This window comes from Taudactylus pleione, unplaced genomic scaffold, assembly GCF_031769625.1.
Source record: "Taudactylus pleione unplaced genomic scaffold, aTauple2 ptg000086l, whole genome shotgun sequence".
NCBI lineage: Eukaryota > Metazoa > Chordata > Amphibia > Anura > Myobatrachidae > Taudactylus > Taudactylus pleione.
Window position 1 is genome coordinate 18,489,437 of NW_028284488.1, and position 18,032 is coordinate 18,507,468.

Genomic DNA, 18,032 nt, shown 5'->3' on the forward strand with positions numbered 1-18,032 from the left:
GCAAAACATTAAACACCACACATAAGATAGATGTGAGATTCAGTTTATAAGCGCCACTTTCTGGGGCATTATATTGGGTATTGGGCAGCATAGCAAATTGATAAAAGAGATGAAATTGCATGATGCCTAGCCTATCCAATGCATATTATGAGCATCACGCATGACATATTTCATATTGGTGTATTATACTTCACATCAGGTTTCATTTTACACAGAAGAACAGTGCAACCAGTCGCATACATACTCAGAATAACTGGAATTTACTAAAATGATATTCTGTTTTTAGGCACGATTAGATTGTTGATTCATGTGCATGCTGCTTCCTGTTCCCATACCACTCATACAAAATAGATTTTGTTTGTTTGTTTTGTTTTAGGCCAGCAACAACACAAAAATAAAACTATATTCACCTCAATTCCAAAATATATTTTATTTTCAATGGGTATGTTATTTATTCCACATGCATTTAAATAGAAATATTACAGTGTAGCCACTGTGGACCTCATTCAGAGTCGGTCGCAAGCGGCCGCTCGGTCGTACGTCTAACGACCGCAAAACTGAAAAAGGAAGCGATCGCACAGCCAGTCGGTCGTAACCAAAGTGACGCCCATACGTGAACAATGCACCTCCTCTAGCTAACGAGTGATAGCAGCTAGCGATCGAGTCAATCGTTGTCAGTCATTGTCAGTTGCTGTATGTTAATTTTCTTCTGATGGTTGCGGCCGCTTGTGTTGTGTGCAAATTACTCCAAAAATTACCAAAAAAAACACATAGAATAAGCCATCCCCCTGAAATATATTTATTCTTATTATTCGCTAATGCAAATGCAGCTGAATCAATTACATGCCAATTAGCAGTGTTATCAGCTACAACAAACGATTATTAGCTGCTTGCATTGTGTGGCTCAAAATAGAAACATCACTCCGAACATCAGTAACATTTGATAGTATCGATTGTACTCTGGGGCTTGAGAGAGCACGTACCCAACCTTAAGCTGTATGATCAGCCAGGCCTCTAACCTGCTTGCAGAGTGACGTTTTACTACTTCTGGCCTTCTATGTCGGTCGTAGCAGGTAATTTATGTATGCCCCTAAACCGCCCTGAAAATGGTGAGGAACGCCTGCGTTTTCAGACCACCACCCCCGTCACCACCCACAATCATGTCAATCAACTCTCGAAAGCCACTTCCTGCTCGTAAGCCGTACGATCGACAGCATTTTGGATCGCAAGGTCTCGTACGCACATGCGCACAACTAACCGTACGCATTCGTGGTTTGGAAACATCGGATGCGTACGACCGAGCGGCCGCTTATGACCAACTCTGAATGAGGTCCTGTATCTTTGTGAGGCTTTGATAATAGCAAATTGCAATAATAATAATTGGGTTGATTTTCATCAATTTAAAATTGCTGAAAATCGATCAACATCGATGTTGTGTTTCTGTGGCTAAATCACACATTTACTAATACTTAAAAAACAAATAAAAATTGTCTATTAATTAATGTGTGATTTAGCTCCAGAAACACATTGATGATGATCGATTTTCATCAAGTTTACATTGATTAAAATTGACCACAGGTCACCTTAACCACAATAAGGACCTTATTCAGAGTCGATTGCAAGCGCCGATGCGCTCGTAACCGACTCAATGGTTAGTCCTGAGCACGCGCAGCGGCCGCACTGCACATGCGCAAGCCCCGGAGCGACAGAGAAATTCTGTCGCTCTGGAGCTCGTTACCAAAGGGGCGGCTGTCGATGTTGATCGACAGCTTGCCCCATTTGGTAGGCAGGCCGGGGGGGGTGGTTTCCAAAATGGAGGCATTCCTTAACGAACGCCTACTGTTTTGTGGGTGGCCACACTGACATCATCAGTGGTCTGGTCGTAAGCCCCGATGGTCGCGATGGTGATCACGAAAGCGACCATCAACCTGGTCGGTCGTTAAGCTGTGGGTGGTAACCCACAGCTTAACGATCGATAAGGAGGCGGCCGTTCAGGATGCAAGCGGCCGCCCTGATTCAGGGCGACCGCTTGCAAGTAACGACCGCCTCTGAATGAGGTCCTAAGTTCTGTCATTGTGGTAATGGGCATCGGAAAGGGGGGGAGGAGAGGGAGGGACGGATACAGGGGCGTTAGGCCGATTTTATGTTGCCCCCCACAACATAAAATCATTCCAACGCCCCTCATTGTGGCCAAAGAAACATTCAGCATCAGTTCTAGGTGAGTGTTCCTACTCCTTCCTAAAAGAGCTAAGGAAGCCAATTGAAACTGGTACTGAAACGTATGCTAGTCTTGTAAGCCTGCTTAGTCTTAATCTTTCAATATCTAGACAAATGGGTTTTGTATATTGATATTGTCTCAGCCACATGACCACAAAGTTTCCATAACATAGTTCAATACAGGTAGCTGCAACCATAACATGTGGGGGATGTAGTCATATTATTGATATTTACAAAGTCAACATTCATAATGTTGACACAACAATTTTGTCAGTTATGATGTCGACATTGTTGAAATGTTGATATTGAACATGTTGGCATCTGCAGAAAGCACAGACCAGCAGCAGAGTGTTTGGCTATGACAGGGGAAGGTTAGGGTTAGGCTGTGGCAGGGGTGCATTCAGGGATGCATTCCATCAGTTCTATTTGAAGACGGAACGAGTTCCACCTCCTCCATCCCACTTTACCTGCCCAGTCGAGGCATCGGTCTGGAGAGGTGACGGCACCCGCTGAGATTTTGTTACCAGTGGGCACCCGTCTCCTTCTCTATAGCAGCAGCCGGAGGCTGGAGCTCACTCCACAGCTCTGCCTTCCGGCTCCCGCAGTGGTTGAAGGGAGAGACATCATGACATCTCTTCCATAGTTCCCAGGGACAGTTGTATTGGTAAAGTAAGTATTGTGTGTTTTTTTGTGTAATGGGCACTACTACTGAGGGCACTACTAATGGGGGCTCTACTAATGGGGGCACTACTAGTGGGGGGCATTGCATAGGGGGCACCACTCCTGGGGTCACTGTATAAGGGGCACCACTACTGGTGACACTGCATAAGGGGTACCACTACTGTGGGCTCTGCATAAGGGTCACTACTACTGGGGGCACTGCATCAGAGGCAACACTACTCTGGGCATTGCATAAGGGGTACCACTACATGGGGCATTGCATAAGGGGTACTTGTCGATGTGGTTAATGCTACATGCTGATATTATGACCATGTTGATAATTTTATGTCATGATGAATGTTGACAAAATATGACCAGGAATACTTTGTGATTAGTGGAAGGGATCATGATGAAGTGTATGCATTACCCAGGAATATAGGTCTTTGTTTGCTAGCCCTACTTTGTCTGACTCAAACAATCAGTACTGTACATTTGTACTACCACAGTAGAATACCACAGTGTCCTACTTAGCACTATTAGACTCTAATAGTCTTGTAATCCTTGTACATTCTAGTTGATACTAGCAAACTGTAACATAAATGCCTATAGGTAATATGTATCTACATAAAGACTACCTGCTTTTTATAATATATATTGAGATTCTCCCTGCATGTTCAATGTGACGGCTGGTGTCTGCCACCTGGAGATGGTGATCTTGTTATTTGGTCAGTGGCCTTATTGTTTGTTTGTAAAAAGGTACTGTACTGTACAGTATATGCATGGATTTTCTTACATGGGTGATTGAAGTGATGATGATGATGATGATGATGATGTAGTTATTTTTTATGTATTGTCAAACAAACAAATTTAACCAACTGGTGGCACAGGGGTTTTGTCTTTAGAGGAACAGTCTGGTTTACAAAAGTTTGAAAAAACATTCAGTATCTCCAGCATTCTTCCATCTAGTATGAGTGATCTGGAAAAGTGCACATTAGATTAAGCATTTGACTTTCACTTCAGGATGCTCATCTTAGAGGGGATATTGGCCTTTAGTTGTTGTTAAATTATCTATGCCTTAATTATCAGAGAACAATATTTTACTAATGAAAAAGGTAAATAAAACATTAAGTGAAGAATACTGTTATGTAGCTGTAGTGATGTTCCAGTCGGATGAGCTTATTGATCAGTACTGCATGTGATGTAACCATGAGGAAGCTACATTCTTAGCTTTATTTTAAACTGTCCCATAATTATGCCACTCAATCCTGGGTTGTTTTTTTTCTGATTTAATGATTATTCGTTTTCTAAAGTGTTGCTGAATAGTTTATTTTGAAATTAATTTTACTGGGTCAAAGTTTCTTGGTTTATTTGTCATACTTATTTTTTGTACCTCCATTCTGGGATATTCTAGAAGGGAAAAGTACAGGGGGGTGGAGGGGGGTGGTGACAATGCAAATGATGTCCCCAGCATTCCTGAACGAATCACTTGAACGCGGCCCTGCCCACCCAGCTTCGACTCTTCCCAGGTGGCTGTGGTAGCAGGGCCAGAGAAGAGCCAGCACGGTACAGCAGCGCATGTAATGACGAAGACGATGCATCATTGACTACTATGATGCATGCGCAGTTGCAGCACACTAGTATGTTTCCTTGGGGTAGCAGGAGTAACCAGTGGGGGTACCCTTGATTTTTTTGGTTTTACTAATTTTTTAACCATTGGGGGTACCCTTGATTTTTTTGGTCTGCACTGGCAGGGCAGTCCCTCATTTAAATTTTGTCAGTTGGCACTGCAGCCTCTAAGTTTGTTGCTTTTGGGCCCATTCAGACTCGAGGCCTCTCAGAATCTCAGGGCCTGGGACTGGTGTCCCCTTTGTACCCCCCTGTCATTGGGGCTGATCCCGTGCCTTCCCAGCTTAGACCACAGTCCCACAGAATGCTTTTCATGAGGCACTTGCAAAAGGCGGTGCCTAGGTGTATGTATGTGCAAGGAAGATAAATATGGATTTGGAAACAATGCTCACTTTATTATGTTATTCATGTCTTACAGTTTACTTTACAAACACTTCTTCATATATGACAAAAATAGTTGTACAGGAACATGATGATTACAGTTACAAACCATAAAATATTTTACCCACAATTGCGGGTAAAAAAGTGCTTAAAGGGGTGCTAAGTGAGCTTACAGGGGTGCTGGTAACACAATTAACAGAATTATTCAACCAGTCACTAGTTAGTGGAGTAATTCCAGAGGACTGGAAAAGAGCAAACGTTGTCCCACTGCGCAAAAGTGGAAGCAAGGAAGAGGCAATCAACTACCGACCAGTGAGACTTACATCAGTAGTAGGGAAATTGATGTAAACACTCTTAAAAGAAAGAGTTGTAGAGTATCTAAAATCCAGCAATTTGCAGGATCCCAAACAGCATGGATTTACTGGGGGGGGAGATAATGTCAAACAAATCTTATTGACTTTTTTAACTGGGTGACTAAGGAAATAGATAAGGGGGGGGCATAGATATATGCTATCTAGACTTTAGTAAGGCTTTTGACACTGTTCCACATCGCAGACTGTTAAATAAACTGGAAAGCATGGGATTGGATACAAAGATAGTTGAATGGATAAGATCATGGCTACAGGATAGGAAACAGAGCGTTGTAGTAAACGGAGTGCAGTCTCAAGAGGGAAATGTTACCAGTGGAGTACCTCAGGGATCTGTACTTGGACCAGTGCTTTTTAATATATTTATTTGTGACATTGCAATGGTATTGAAGGAAAACTATGCCTTTTTGCAGATGACACAAAGATATGCAACAGGGTAGATACACCAGGAGGGCTAAAACAAATGATTGATGATCTAGGTAGACTAGAGGAATGGTCAAGAACGTGGCAACTACAGTTTAATGCCAAAAAATGCAAGACCATGACCTTGGGTCTCAAAAATCCAAAGGCGAAATATAGTATTAATGGCACTATACTGGAAACTACTGAAGAGGAAAGGGATCTAGGAGTCACTATTTCAGGTGACTTAAAGGCAAGCAAACATTGTAACAAAGCAATGAGGAAGGCAAGTCAGATGCTTGGTTGCATAGGGAAAGGAATCAGTAGCAGAAAGAAAGAAGTGATAATACCACTGTATAGGTAATTGGTATGTCCTCATCTCGAATACTGTGTTCAGTTCTAGAGGCCATATCTCCAGAAGGATATTAATACATTAGAGACTGTACAAAGAAGGGCAACTAAAATGGTGCAAGGTCTACACCACAAAACGTACCAGGAAAGACTAAAAGATCTTAATATGTATAGTTTGGAGCAGAGAAGGGAAAGGGGGGACATGATAGAAATGTTTAAATATATAAAGGGTTTTAACAAGGTAAAGGAAGGAGACATTCTTCAAAGAAAGAGAAGTATTAGAACAAGAGGACATGTTCTGAAACTGGGGGGTGGTAGATTCAGGGAAATTTGAGGAAAAATTACTTCACAGAAAGGGTAGTGGACAAGTGGAATAGCCTCCCATCAGAGGTGGTAGAGGCTAAGACAGTAGAGCAATTTAAACATGCATGGGATAGACATAAGGATATCCTTCAGAAGAGGTACTGATCAATAGGGGTCGAGGTAACAATATGTTTAAAAATGGGGCAGACTAGATGGGCCAAGTGGTTCTTATCTGTCGCCAAATTCTATGTATCTATGTTTAAAAAAAAGTATTGCGATTCCACATTTTTCATTCATAATGTTTCTTGCATGCAGATATTTAAAAAAAAAAATTATAGCAATCACGAAGATTGCAAGGTTTGGTTGTCTAAGTATGATACTATATATATAGACCTAAGTGTCACCTATAATGATAGCAGCTTGGGTATATCTAGCATTTCATACCTCCTTCAGTCCTTGTTGCTAATAGAACTGTGAACGTGGTCTCAGAGATGGGCAAACCTTCTTTTATTGTGGCCACTATATTTATCAAAAATATCTAATAATAATAATAATAATAATTAGCAGACTTATTTACAGAATAACAGTAAATTTACAGATGACAGTCAACTATGCCAGAAAAGTCCCAGCTGAACCTCAGACCCTGTGACCTCCTCTCTTATGTTTCCTGCTTTAGTGTGGATAACTATGTGTGTGCTCACAATTGATGGCAAAACACCTCAATTGTCTGCCAGTCTTAAGAAAAGCAGGCACATTTGCCTTATAAATGCTACATTATAGTAAACTACCACAAAGATCAGCTGAAAATGTGATGTATTTTTAGTGTCAATAAATGAACCAACAGTTGCCTACCCAGTTCATATAATCATTTAAAATATTGTATGTGAAGGACATTTACAGTAGACTTTAATACTTCTACCCTATTGTAAACGCTTGAGTGGATTTTTAAATTCTTCTTTCACTGTCTGCACAGTTAATTTATCATCCTTTTATCCTGCAAAATATTTTAGGGCATTTTCTAATCCCTTTCTGTTTCTGATCTGCAGGTTGTTGTTTCGTAACGTTTTATACAAGAAAAGCCGCACTGGAAGCACAGAACGCATTGCACAATATTAAAACTCTACCTGGGGTGAGTACATTCTTCTTCTCCTTGACACTCTGTCATGATTAAATGTATTTGTTCTGTTTATTGCTATTCAGTAGCTCCTTTTCCAAAGAAACAATGAGTACATGATGAAGTGTGTGTTGCAGAAAATGACCCGGCAGAAATGGAATGGACTCATGATGGGGCTAATCCATTAATTGTCTCAGTCAGATGCCTTGGTGCACAATACAATGAATGTACATAAGGCTTTATGTAGTAAACAAATATTTCCCTTACTACTTCAGTTATAACCTTGCCAGCTTGTGATGATTTTTCTTTACCTATGGGCCCAGGCAGAAGGCTATACATGCTAGTACATCACAGTATTTACTCCTGTCTATAATGAACTAGTGCCAGTGTTGGAATCGGGGGTATTGGGAATACATGTAATAATAAAGATTTATTGGAATGTATTAGGGGAAACCACGTTGCTGTCTTTCTAGTCTAATCCCTTTTACACTTAAGGCATGTGACACACGTTCCTTGTCTTGGCGCTGAAACTTAATGAAACTAAAGTGGGTTTCTTAATAAAGAGATGTTCTAGAAAATCTGACTTTCATGTAAACTGGTGCTAAGTTGTCAGCTCTGCACCAACCCCTCTGCAAACTACTTCTTGCACCACTGTAACATTGTTGAAATATATTCTCAGAAATTGTGAAATTCATTGTTTAATATGGTAAAATTCTAAAAAGAAATAGGAAACTGGAAACCTTCCTAATCCATGGGAGCTGCAAATTTGGATTGTTATTTTGAAAATCTAATGTTCCTTATGGGTTGGCGCTGGTCATATTCATTTTTTCTACTGTCCAAAACATTGTTTATTTATTTTTAGGATTAAATTACGTCAATAAAATCTCAGTAAACCTGTTGCAATTCCCACATTATATTCTGAGTAGGATTCAACAGCAGTTTGGAAGCTATCAAACAGTTATTAGAAATTGTATGCAATGGGCTGAAACTATTTTAATTTTTAAAATATTAATTAAGATATATGAAAATGTTGCAAAAAGAACTGCTCAGGCCATAGATATTCCTGAAAGTGATAATGTGGTATGGTGCTTACGGTGGTGATTTTACCTGGTGTTAAAGCGCCTTTTTGTTATTCTTCTGCACAGCTTTATGGGGCTGCTGTATCAAGACGTAAAAAGAGTGGATAAGTTGACCGGTAGAGAAGTTGCCACTAGCAGCAACCAATCCAATCTGAGGTAGCCTTTATCTGTTACATTCTATAAAAGCATAGGTAGTAGCTGATTGGTTGCTAGTGGCAACTTCTCCTCTTACTGTTTGATACATCAACCCCCATGTCACTAGCCATGAAGTGGATAGGATAGAACAAACCGTAGACAATTTGATTATTATTAATTTAATTTGACTGAAGCTAGTAACTTTGCATCTTGGCCATGTTGGGGGAAATTAAAATGAGCTGTGAGGCAGTAATGCTAACCATTACACCATCCGTACTGCCCATATGCAGCTCCGTGGAGGTCTACATCAATTCACAATTATGTGAACACACCCTTACTATACTATATACTATATTAGCCCAACCTAAGCCCTCCTCCATTCTGACTTCCAAGTCAGGGTCGCTGGCCCTGGTTTAACATCCAAGGAGGCTAGTTGTATGAGGACACATCTGTACAGCATACTTGCCAACTCTCCTTGATTATCAGGGAGACCTGAAATAGTAGCTATCTCCCTGACTCCCTGAAGAGTCTAGTAAACTCCCTGAATGCACCTTACCCCCAATATACTTTTCCTGATAGGCGGCACACTCGTTATAAATGCAGTATAGTTACCGGTGCCTTCCGTAGGCAGCCCCAGCACAGAGCTCCAACAGAAACAACAGTAGACTCGGAAAATAAACGCAGCACACTGGCAGGTAAAGTACCAACGTTTCAGTGAATTTATTGCCCTGATGACGATGAAATAAATTTGTTGAAACGTTTGTACTTTATCTGCCACTGTGATGCGTTTATTTTCTGAGTGCCGCCAGTCTGCTGTTGTTTTTAGATAGATAGATAGATAGATATACAACTCAAGAAAGGCGGCACTCAGGTCAATCAAACAATATCACAGCACAAGTAATATCACCAACGTTTCAGATCCCTTTATTGCTCCTTCATCAAAGTCAAGCATATACAAAACATTTCACTTTATACCTGCAACCCACCATGTGTAGTACGCGTTGGCCAGTCTCCAATGATGAACGTGTCTGACTCACGTCATATGTCCCCGCTCGTCATCCAGACACCAACTTGGCGTCACCAGGAAACAGACATGCGCAGCGACATCAGATGGCATCAGTCTCCCTGTAGCCTGGGCAACCGTGTACAGGGCCGTAGCTAGGGTAGTGCGGCCGGTGTCATCGCACAGGGCACCACAGGTCAGGGGGCACTGTTTGGGCCTGTCAAATTTCTGTTTACTATCATTCTTGCTTGTAGCTTCCTCTTATTTCATCCCCAGCACCTCCTGGTCTCCCCTATCTCTTCCCTGGCCCTTCCCCATGAAGAAATGGCCCTTATTTGGGTGCATTATGTCCCTTTGAAAAATTAGGGGGGCGCCAATGCTCTTTCTGGCACAGGGCACCAAAAAGTCTAGCTATGGCTCTGACCGTGTATAATGTTAGATCCATCCCTTAATCTATCTTCATATACATAACAGACGTCTACAATGCATTATTGTTCAATGGGATCAATACTATAACAGTGATGTTAATCACATAAATATATAGATACATCAATCAAATAGAAACCACTAGAATAAATAGTGTAGCCAGAATAAATAGTATAGCACCCCCAGCCTGTAGTGTCACTGCCCACTACTGCCTCACCAAGAACAATTTAATCAAACATCCTGTCCTGATGATTCCCTAATATCAATCATACCCTGCTTAGCACAATATTTCACAGAAAACAATGCAATCCACGGTTCTCGTTGAGGCCACTAGGTGCCAAGAAGTCCAACCTAAAGATCCATCGTGCCTCACATTGCCCCCTCTAATAGACTTAGGCATGTGATCTACAATAATGTATCTGAGGGTAGGTAAATTATGGGCTTTTTGAGCAAAATGGCGAGCCACCGGTTGTTCACTACTGCCAAAATTGATTGCGGTCCTAATGGCAGACCGGTGCAATGCCATTCGCTCCCTTAGTGTCCTGTCCTGTCCATCTTCCCTACGTATACCAACCCACAGGGACAGGTAATAAGGTACACTATAAATTTTGTAGTGCATGTTACCCTGTGTCTTATAAAAAAAATTCCCACTGTAGGGATGACAGAAACTATTGCCAGTAGTCAAATATTGGCAGGTCAGGCAATTAAGACATTTAAAACATTCTAACTTAAGATGCAGAAAGTGTTCAGACCCTTCATTGCCAAGACCCGTCACATCAGTCTTCATCACCCAGTTACGTTTGTTGCGGCCTCTAGTATAACAGGGCATATTAGTAAGGTTGAGATCACTATCACTTTTGACTATAGGCCACAAGCACTTCACAGATTTACGAATAACATCACTATGACACTATGAGTATTAAAGTGATTCACCCAGGGCATATTTTGTTTATTAGTACTTCTTTTTAAACTTGATTTAAGAAGATCATCGTTATTCAATGATAAAGCCATGGTTTTTGCCTGTGTAAGGATTTTCAATGGATATCCTTTCTCTAAAAATCTGGATATCATCATGTCAATCTCAGCCCTAGTCGCATCATCATCACTACAAATTCTGTGGGTCCTAACAAATTGAGAGAAGGGTAACCTATATTTCAGTGGTCTGGGATGAAAACTTTCACAATGCAAGAGAGTATTTCTGTCTGTAGATTTGCTATACACACTTGTAGCAATGTTACCTTCACATACACTCAATTTTACATCTAAAAAACTGACGGAACTTTCATTAATATAAAAAGTAAACTTGCTGGGACTACTAGAACTATTATGCTGTTCAGTGAATGTAATGAAGTGTTCCTTAGCTCCTGTCCAAATCAGAAACACATCGTTCATGTACCTGGCATAGAAAAAAATCTTGCCAGATACACAGATGTCATCAAAAAATATCTCTTACTCCGCCAGGAACATGTATGCATTGGCGTACGATGGGACCACATTGGACCCCATTGCACAAACAATGAGCTGAAGGTAGAGATTCCCATCACACAAAAATACATTTCTAGTTAGGATCATGTTTAGCAAATCAATTACCAGATCTACATCCGGTCCGTCATATACCTCACTCTCCATAATCAATTTTCTGATAGCTAGCAAACACTCAGTATTCGGTATAACTGTGTACAGACTATTGACTAACAGGGAGAATCATAGGTAAGTGCTTAATCTTGTTAAGAAAGGACATTGTGTCCAATAAAAATCTTGGATGCGCTTGCACACATGCCTGGAGTAATGTATACAGATACACAGAAAACACCTGGAACAATGACCCCCAGCAGATATAATCAGTCGACCTGGGGGGTTGTCCAGGCATTTGTGTATCTTGGGTAGCATATACAACAAAGGTATAAGGGGAAATTTAAGAATCAAAGCTTAACTTAAACTCTCAGAAATACAACCCTCGGTCACTGCCAAGGCCAGCCTATCTTGCAGTTGTTTAGCAAATACATCTGTAGGATCCGCCTCAAGCAGTCTATAAACAGACGTATCTGAGAGCGTCTCTCAATTTCCAGTTTGTATGCAGATAGGTCCTGGACCACAATGGCCCGCCTTTATCCGCTGGGTGGATCACTATATTGGAATTTCTGGATAAGTCCCGTAGTGCCTTCCCTTCTCCAGTGGATAAATTGTTGGATTTCATCCAACAACTTCTAGATCCAACATGCGCACAAATGTTTTTATTGCAGCGTTATTAGATGTTAGCTCAAAATGTGATTTTGCTTGTAATTTGCGCAGTTGACTTGGGATCTTATCTTCACTTTTATCGGAGTCTCTGGGTGGAGCTCTAGATCCGTTGTAAAATTCATGACGCTTCAGTTGTCCAGTTAGTCTGTATTTTTCGATCTCCCATTGCATTCCATCGAACTTAGATGTGGATACATAAGATAGACCCTTGCTTAGCACTCTTCTTTCAAGATCCGTCAGCTTGTGGGAGAAGATATTAAATATTAACATTTTCATGGGAGCGGTGGCCTTCCCACCTTCCTTCTTCCGCGACTACTGCTTGCCCCTCCTGGTAAACCTCCTCCTCCCCCTCAGATATTCTGCTGGCTGCATGTGCCTGCCCCCAAAGGGGCCATGGAGTTGGTTGATCTACCTGTACTATTGTCGGAATCATTTGTATTAATATTTTGTTGAGAGGAATCAGAATCACCAAACATCCTGCGGTAACCACGTCTATCAGGACGGCATTGCTCATTGCTTATTATATGTCGCAACATGGTTATTTAATTTTTGTAACCAAGCCGTGTTGGTATCCACCTCAAAAGAAGGTTTATGTTGCCTCTCAAAGATGGTCAGCTCGTCACGTATTGCTGCGAGTTCCCGTGCCCAGTGGCGTCCCTCCCCGCGGTGTCACACGGTGTGGGAGGGACATTGTGAGCGTGGCGCAGCCACGTGCGCACATAAAGGGGGTGTGGCCTTGTACAAAGGGCGTGGCCTCGCGAGGCAGGGGCGAGGGACACATCCTGTTTTTTTTATATTTTTGGGAGGGGGTGCAGGGGGTGCTGACTGCATTGTGTTGCAGTGTCAGGAGCTGGGTGCTGCACTTAATACTACAGTGCAGCACCCGGCTCCTGTCACTGTGGGGGAGTGTCAGTCTGCACCTTGGTGTCACCCCACGGCCCGCACCCCCCTTGTGACGCCACTACCCGTGCCGCCTCCTCCTCAATCATGAGGGGCATCAGATCATAACTACTTTTATAAGTATAGCGATCCACCTTTTGCAAAAGCTGATGTTATAACGACCAATGGTGGGGTAGTTCTTGACCCAGAATCCCTGTAGTATGCGTTTTTCTTTGTAGTAATCATTGAGCGCAACTCAGTGATAATAAAAGTCCAGCTCTTTGTGTTTAAGCCTTAGCCAGTCACGATACAGATGCTGCATTGATCTACTGTAGTAGCTTCATCATCACCAAACTGCTCCTTGAACAGTATATACTGTACAATGATCCCTATGGCTATATGCATTTTCCGAAAAGTATCAGTGTATTTTCATCAACAAGTAGATCTTACTGACTGCTTTGGATGTAAATCAATTTTATGGCAAACCTCTCAGATGTACCAGTACACGTCCACTTTACCGCCACGCTCATAGGTGGTGCTTCCACAATCTCCCTGAAATGGCTTTTTCAAAAGTAGGTAAGTATAGCAGTAGAAAACCAATTAGTTCAACAATATGAACTGAAGAAAGTGAAGGATTAAAGTTACTTTTAATGACCTTATGTTGAGAACATTCTGTAAATGTTGAAACCAACTTCTCTTTCTAATTCCAGGCAACAAAAAACATCAGTTCTAGATTGTGAAAAAAAAGTGTCTTGTAAATCAATTAGTAGCTTAACCTGGTATGTGACTTGCAAACAATAATATGGGTTATCTTCATTTATTGCTATGCTGATAAAGTTAATAATAAGAGAATGATAAAATATGAGAACACTAATTGTCACTCTAATAGAAAAATATTATAATTTATTTGATTCATTGCATATGTTCCTCATCTCTCATGCCTTAATAATACATTTCTCAGGACAATGACCAGTGGTGTCTGACAATGTTACAGGGCAGCACTACATACACATACAGGTCTTCCATAATTATTAAAGGTAAGACTGAGCAAATATTGTAGCTTGGAATTCATAGGTAGCTTCTCTATATAGTACATTTGTATCATGACCAGTAGCCGTTTAGTAAATAAATGTGGCAGTCTTTCAGAATAGATGCCATGCACAGTATCATTTAATTGGATAATTTAGCATGAGCTGCATTAATTGGGTTAGTAAGCCTTTGAGATATTAAAACTTGATGCTTTCCCTTGGAGAATAATTATCATCTAGACAACAAAACTGCACAGAAAGGTCTGCTTGTCCTGCAGCGCTAGAATATTGGTCTCGCATGCAGTGCCAGTGTACATGAGCACACACACACATGGTACCTGCTATTTCCTTCTATTTTGTTTTGCTGTCATTAATATTTTCATAAAGGAGACTGGAGAGGTGTGCTATGTAAGCACTGTGTTGCTTTTAGATTTTATTATTTCCAGAATAGTTTCTATTTTTTACTTACATGGCTAATTGGAAGTTTACAGGTCATGTCGGTGTCAGAAACACTCAACAGCACAGTGTTTGCTTGACTATTAATACCATCATTAGTAATGATGGTATTAATAGTCAAGCAAACACTGTACGTATTGCAATTGTATATTGAAATGAATACGGCTTTGGTCACATTGTTGAAAGCAGGCTGATTCTACTGCCCTTAAGGTATCCTTCCAAAGTTGAACAGTCAAATTTTCCCCAACACTTCCACTACAGGGTAGCCCTTATTCTAAAGTATACTATTCTATGAAACACAACAAAATGCATCTACAACTACTATACTAATTTAAAAACAATGGATGAGAAATTGCTATACAGCACACACGCTGATACATTATCATACATATTTCTCAGAAAATTTGCTGTGGCATATCTAATCCGCTTTTTTCAAATCTAATAAAATATAATACCAATCATGTGTCTGACATTCATTATCATTTTTCATTAATTTTTTTCTTGAATTCCAGCTGAGATATCCACCTATAGCTGATAATGTTCCCTTTTCTCAGAGATTGTCTCCTACCATATGTGAGCACCTCCCTTTTCCTGAGCTTTCCGCTTATTACAAATGCAGAAGTACACCATGTACTCTGGTCCCAAAATATCTCTCATATAATTCATATATTCACTGTATTTTTCTACTAGTGATAAGATTTAATACAATTTTATATATTTGTCACATCCCTGAGTTAACTTAATTTGACTTGCCGTTAGCTATTGTATTGCACTGTTTATGGCCTGGTTTTCCACTGCGGTTTTCTTCACATTACCCACCACTTACTGTAGCCAACCAAAAATATTACTGTTTTGTTCACCTTATAGTACTTCTGTTTTATTGGGATGTACAGATGGTACACATTTATTTGTGTAAATATCGTGACCCATTGAATCACAGAGCACGCACCTAATATCACCATATACTACGCTTCAGTTGTATTGTACAATTAGATGTAGTATTGGATGCCAAAGCAGAGCGTAGCATGTATAAAGGTACATGGCACGATCAGGTGCTAAGTTAAATAATGATTATTCATGTGGTTTGTCTGATACAAAAGTACTCCATCCATAAACACAATCAGACTGTATATCTATAAAGATTAGTGTCTCTCTCTATACTATAATATTGAACAAGAGTCACACCATTGATATGGGGCTTATGTAGAATCATAAAGCCAATTATTGCATTATCAGAACAATTTAATTGTAGACACTAATTTTACTTTCAGGTATAAACAAATTTTTATTCAGTATGAAAATTTGGCAGTAAAATTATAGCTGCCAGTAAAACTTAATTAAATACAGTAATTTTAAGGGTTAGCAACCATGGTTATTATATTTGACCATGACCACATACCAGTCATCTTTTGGATGGCTTAATAGGAAATACATACATGTATTTATCTGCAATTTTTGCAGTTTGTATTGCAAATGCGTAGTATAATGTCTCATTAAATTCTGAAATTCTAGCATTGAGAAAATATACAATTGGAGATATATAAAAATCAAAGACTCTTTTAACAAAATGTAATATTAATGTTTGACTACTCAAAGTAGCAACATTTTGTAGATATAACACACTCATGGGATTCTTTCTACAAATTAAATCAAATATTGTTCGGGAGGTTCTTCCCAACACTGTTGCAGAAGTTCACACAAATGTTTCACTTGTAGGGTGCTTTGCTTCCACCCATCTGTCCAGTTTATCACAAACCCAAGGAAGTCAAGAACCGTCCCGAGCCCCATTACTATCAGGGGGCATGGTCTAATCATGGGAGGCGTGGTCATGACCCCTTAGAAAAATAAATATGGAAAAACCTGCCCTGGGGAGGGGGATGCTGTGAGCCTCTCAGCCTGACGCAAATCTGGGGGGGCATGATCAGTGTGATCACTCCCCCCCACAGGCAAAGGAGAGAAGACTGCTGCTTCTGGCCAGCAGCAGCAGTCTTCCTGGTCTCCAACTGCAGCCCAGCACATAGCAGCATGTGCTGGGTGCTGGGCTGCTGACAGGTAAGAGGGAGGGCGGTGGCGGACCTGGGCCCTCGCTAGGCCCCTCCAACAAATCCGAGCCTGGGCAATTGCTACCTATTCATTCACATCTCAGCCCAATGCTCAAATCAGCTTGACGGGGTTTAAGTCTAGAGCTTTGAAGCCTGCCATATTGTTCTTTTCTGCAAATGGTTTCTGACATAGCCTAAAGGTATGTTTTGGGTCATTATCTTTCTGTAGAATGAACCCTTAACCAACTAGCTTTATACAGAGAGTATTGCATGGTGCTGTAAAATACTCTGGTAGGCTTTTTGGTTCAGGATGCCAGTCACTCTGTGCAAGTCGCCGACATGGGATCCAGCTAAAAAACCACAGACTATCACACTTCCTCCACCATGTTTGACAGTTGGTGTCAAATGGGTCTATTTTAATTGTAAAAGCTGCTGCTTCCTGGCATGTTTAATTTGGAAATGTAAAATGACAATGCTTTTCAAAGCAAAACATGTGGTGTTTTGCTATTAAAAACATTTCCCTGATAATTTTTAAGCTTAAACACACTAGGAAGTGCTGGCTTTTACAAGCCGCCACTTATTAAATAAACCCCACACACTGAAGAACCATTATTTTGCCTACTGGACAGCATACAAAAACCCTGCGTGATGAACCAAAGATTTCAAATTTTGATTCATTGGTCCATAGGTCCTTCTTCCAGTATTCAGTATTAAGTTCTTAACCCATTACTTGTTTCCTGAAAAAGACCTTTTTTGTAACTCTGAAATTTACACTACTGTTAAGTTATTGGTAACCTAAACTTTATATATATATATATATATATATATATATATATATATATATATATACATATAGTAACTACTTGGTGACAGCAAAATGTCACCTTTTACCACGTTTGAAAAAATTTAGCAAATCATTATTTCTGTGTGTTGTTGTATTCAGGATTTACTACTTTCACACATCGAAATATGTTAGATAAACCTTTGATTTTTTTTTTTTTTGGCTCATGATGGACGCATAGTGAAAAGGGAGGAGTGTAAATGATTAATGCAGATTTCTTGGAAGAAAATATTGCAGGGTGCCGTCCGTTTGATTACAAGCTTCAGAATTAGTCAACATTTCCATAATTCTAAACCAATATACACCTGTTTCCCCACTGTGATGTGAAGGCACAACTTAATTTAACAGATGCCCCGCTGTGCTAAATCTCTCATTAAATACCAAGCTAGTTCTGTAATTTAAAGTTACAGAGTCAGTGTTTTAAAAGGATTGCTTTTGTGTTATGGAATTAATAAGAAGTTAATGATGCCCTTTTGCAAGAAG

At 40.4% G+C, this 18,032-nt stretch overlaps 1 protein-coding gene across 16 annotated transcripts in view; it reads left to right on the forward strand.

The window, feature by feature from the left end:
- Window positions 1-18,032, forward strand: part of CELF2 (CUGBP Elav-like family member 2) — a 499,219-nt gene that overhangs the window by 276,749 nt on the left and 204,438 nt on the right. For all 16 annotated transcript variants that reach the window (XM_088468734.1, XM_088468733.1, XM_088468735.1 and 13 more), the window contains exon 3: window positions 7,352-7,434. In XM_088468734.1, coding sequence (XP_088324860.1) covers window positions 7,352-7,434 — 83 coding nt within the window. The remainder of the gene's footprint in view (window positions 1-7,351; window positions 7,435-18,032) is intronic.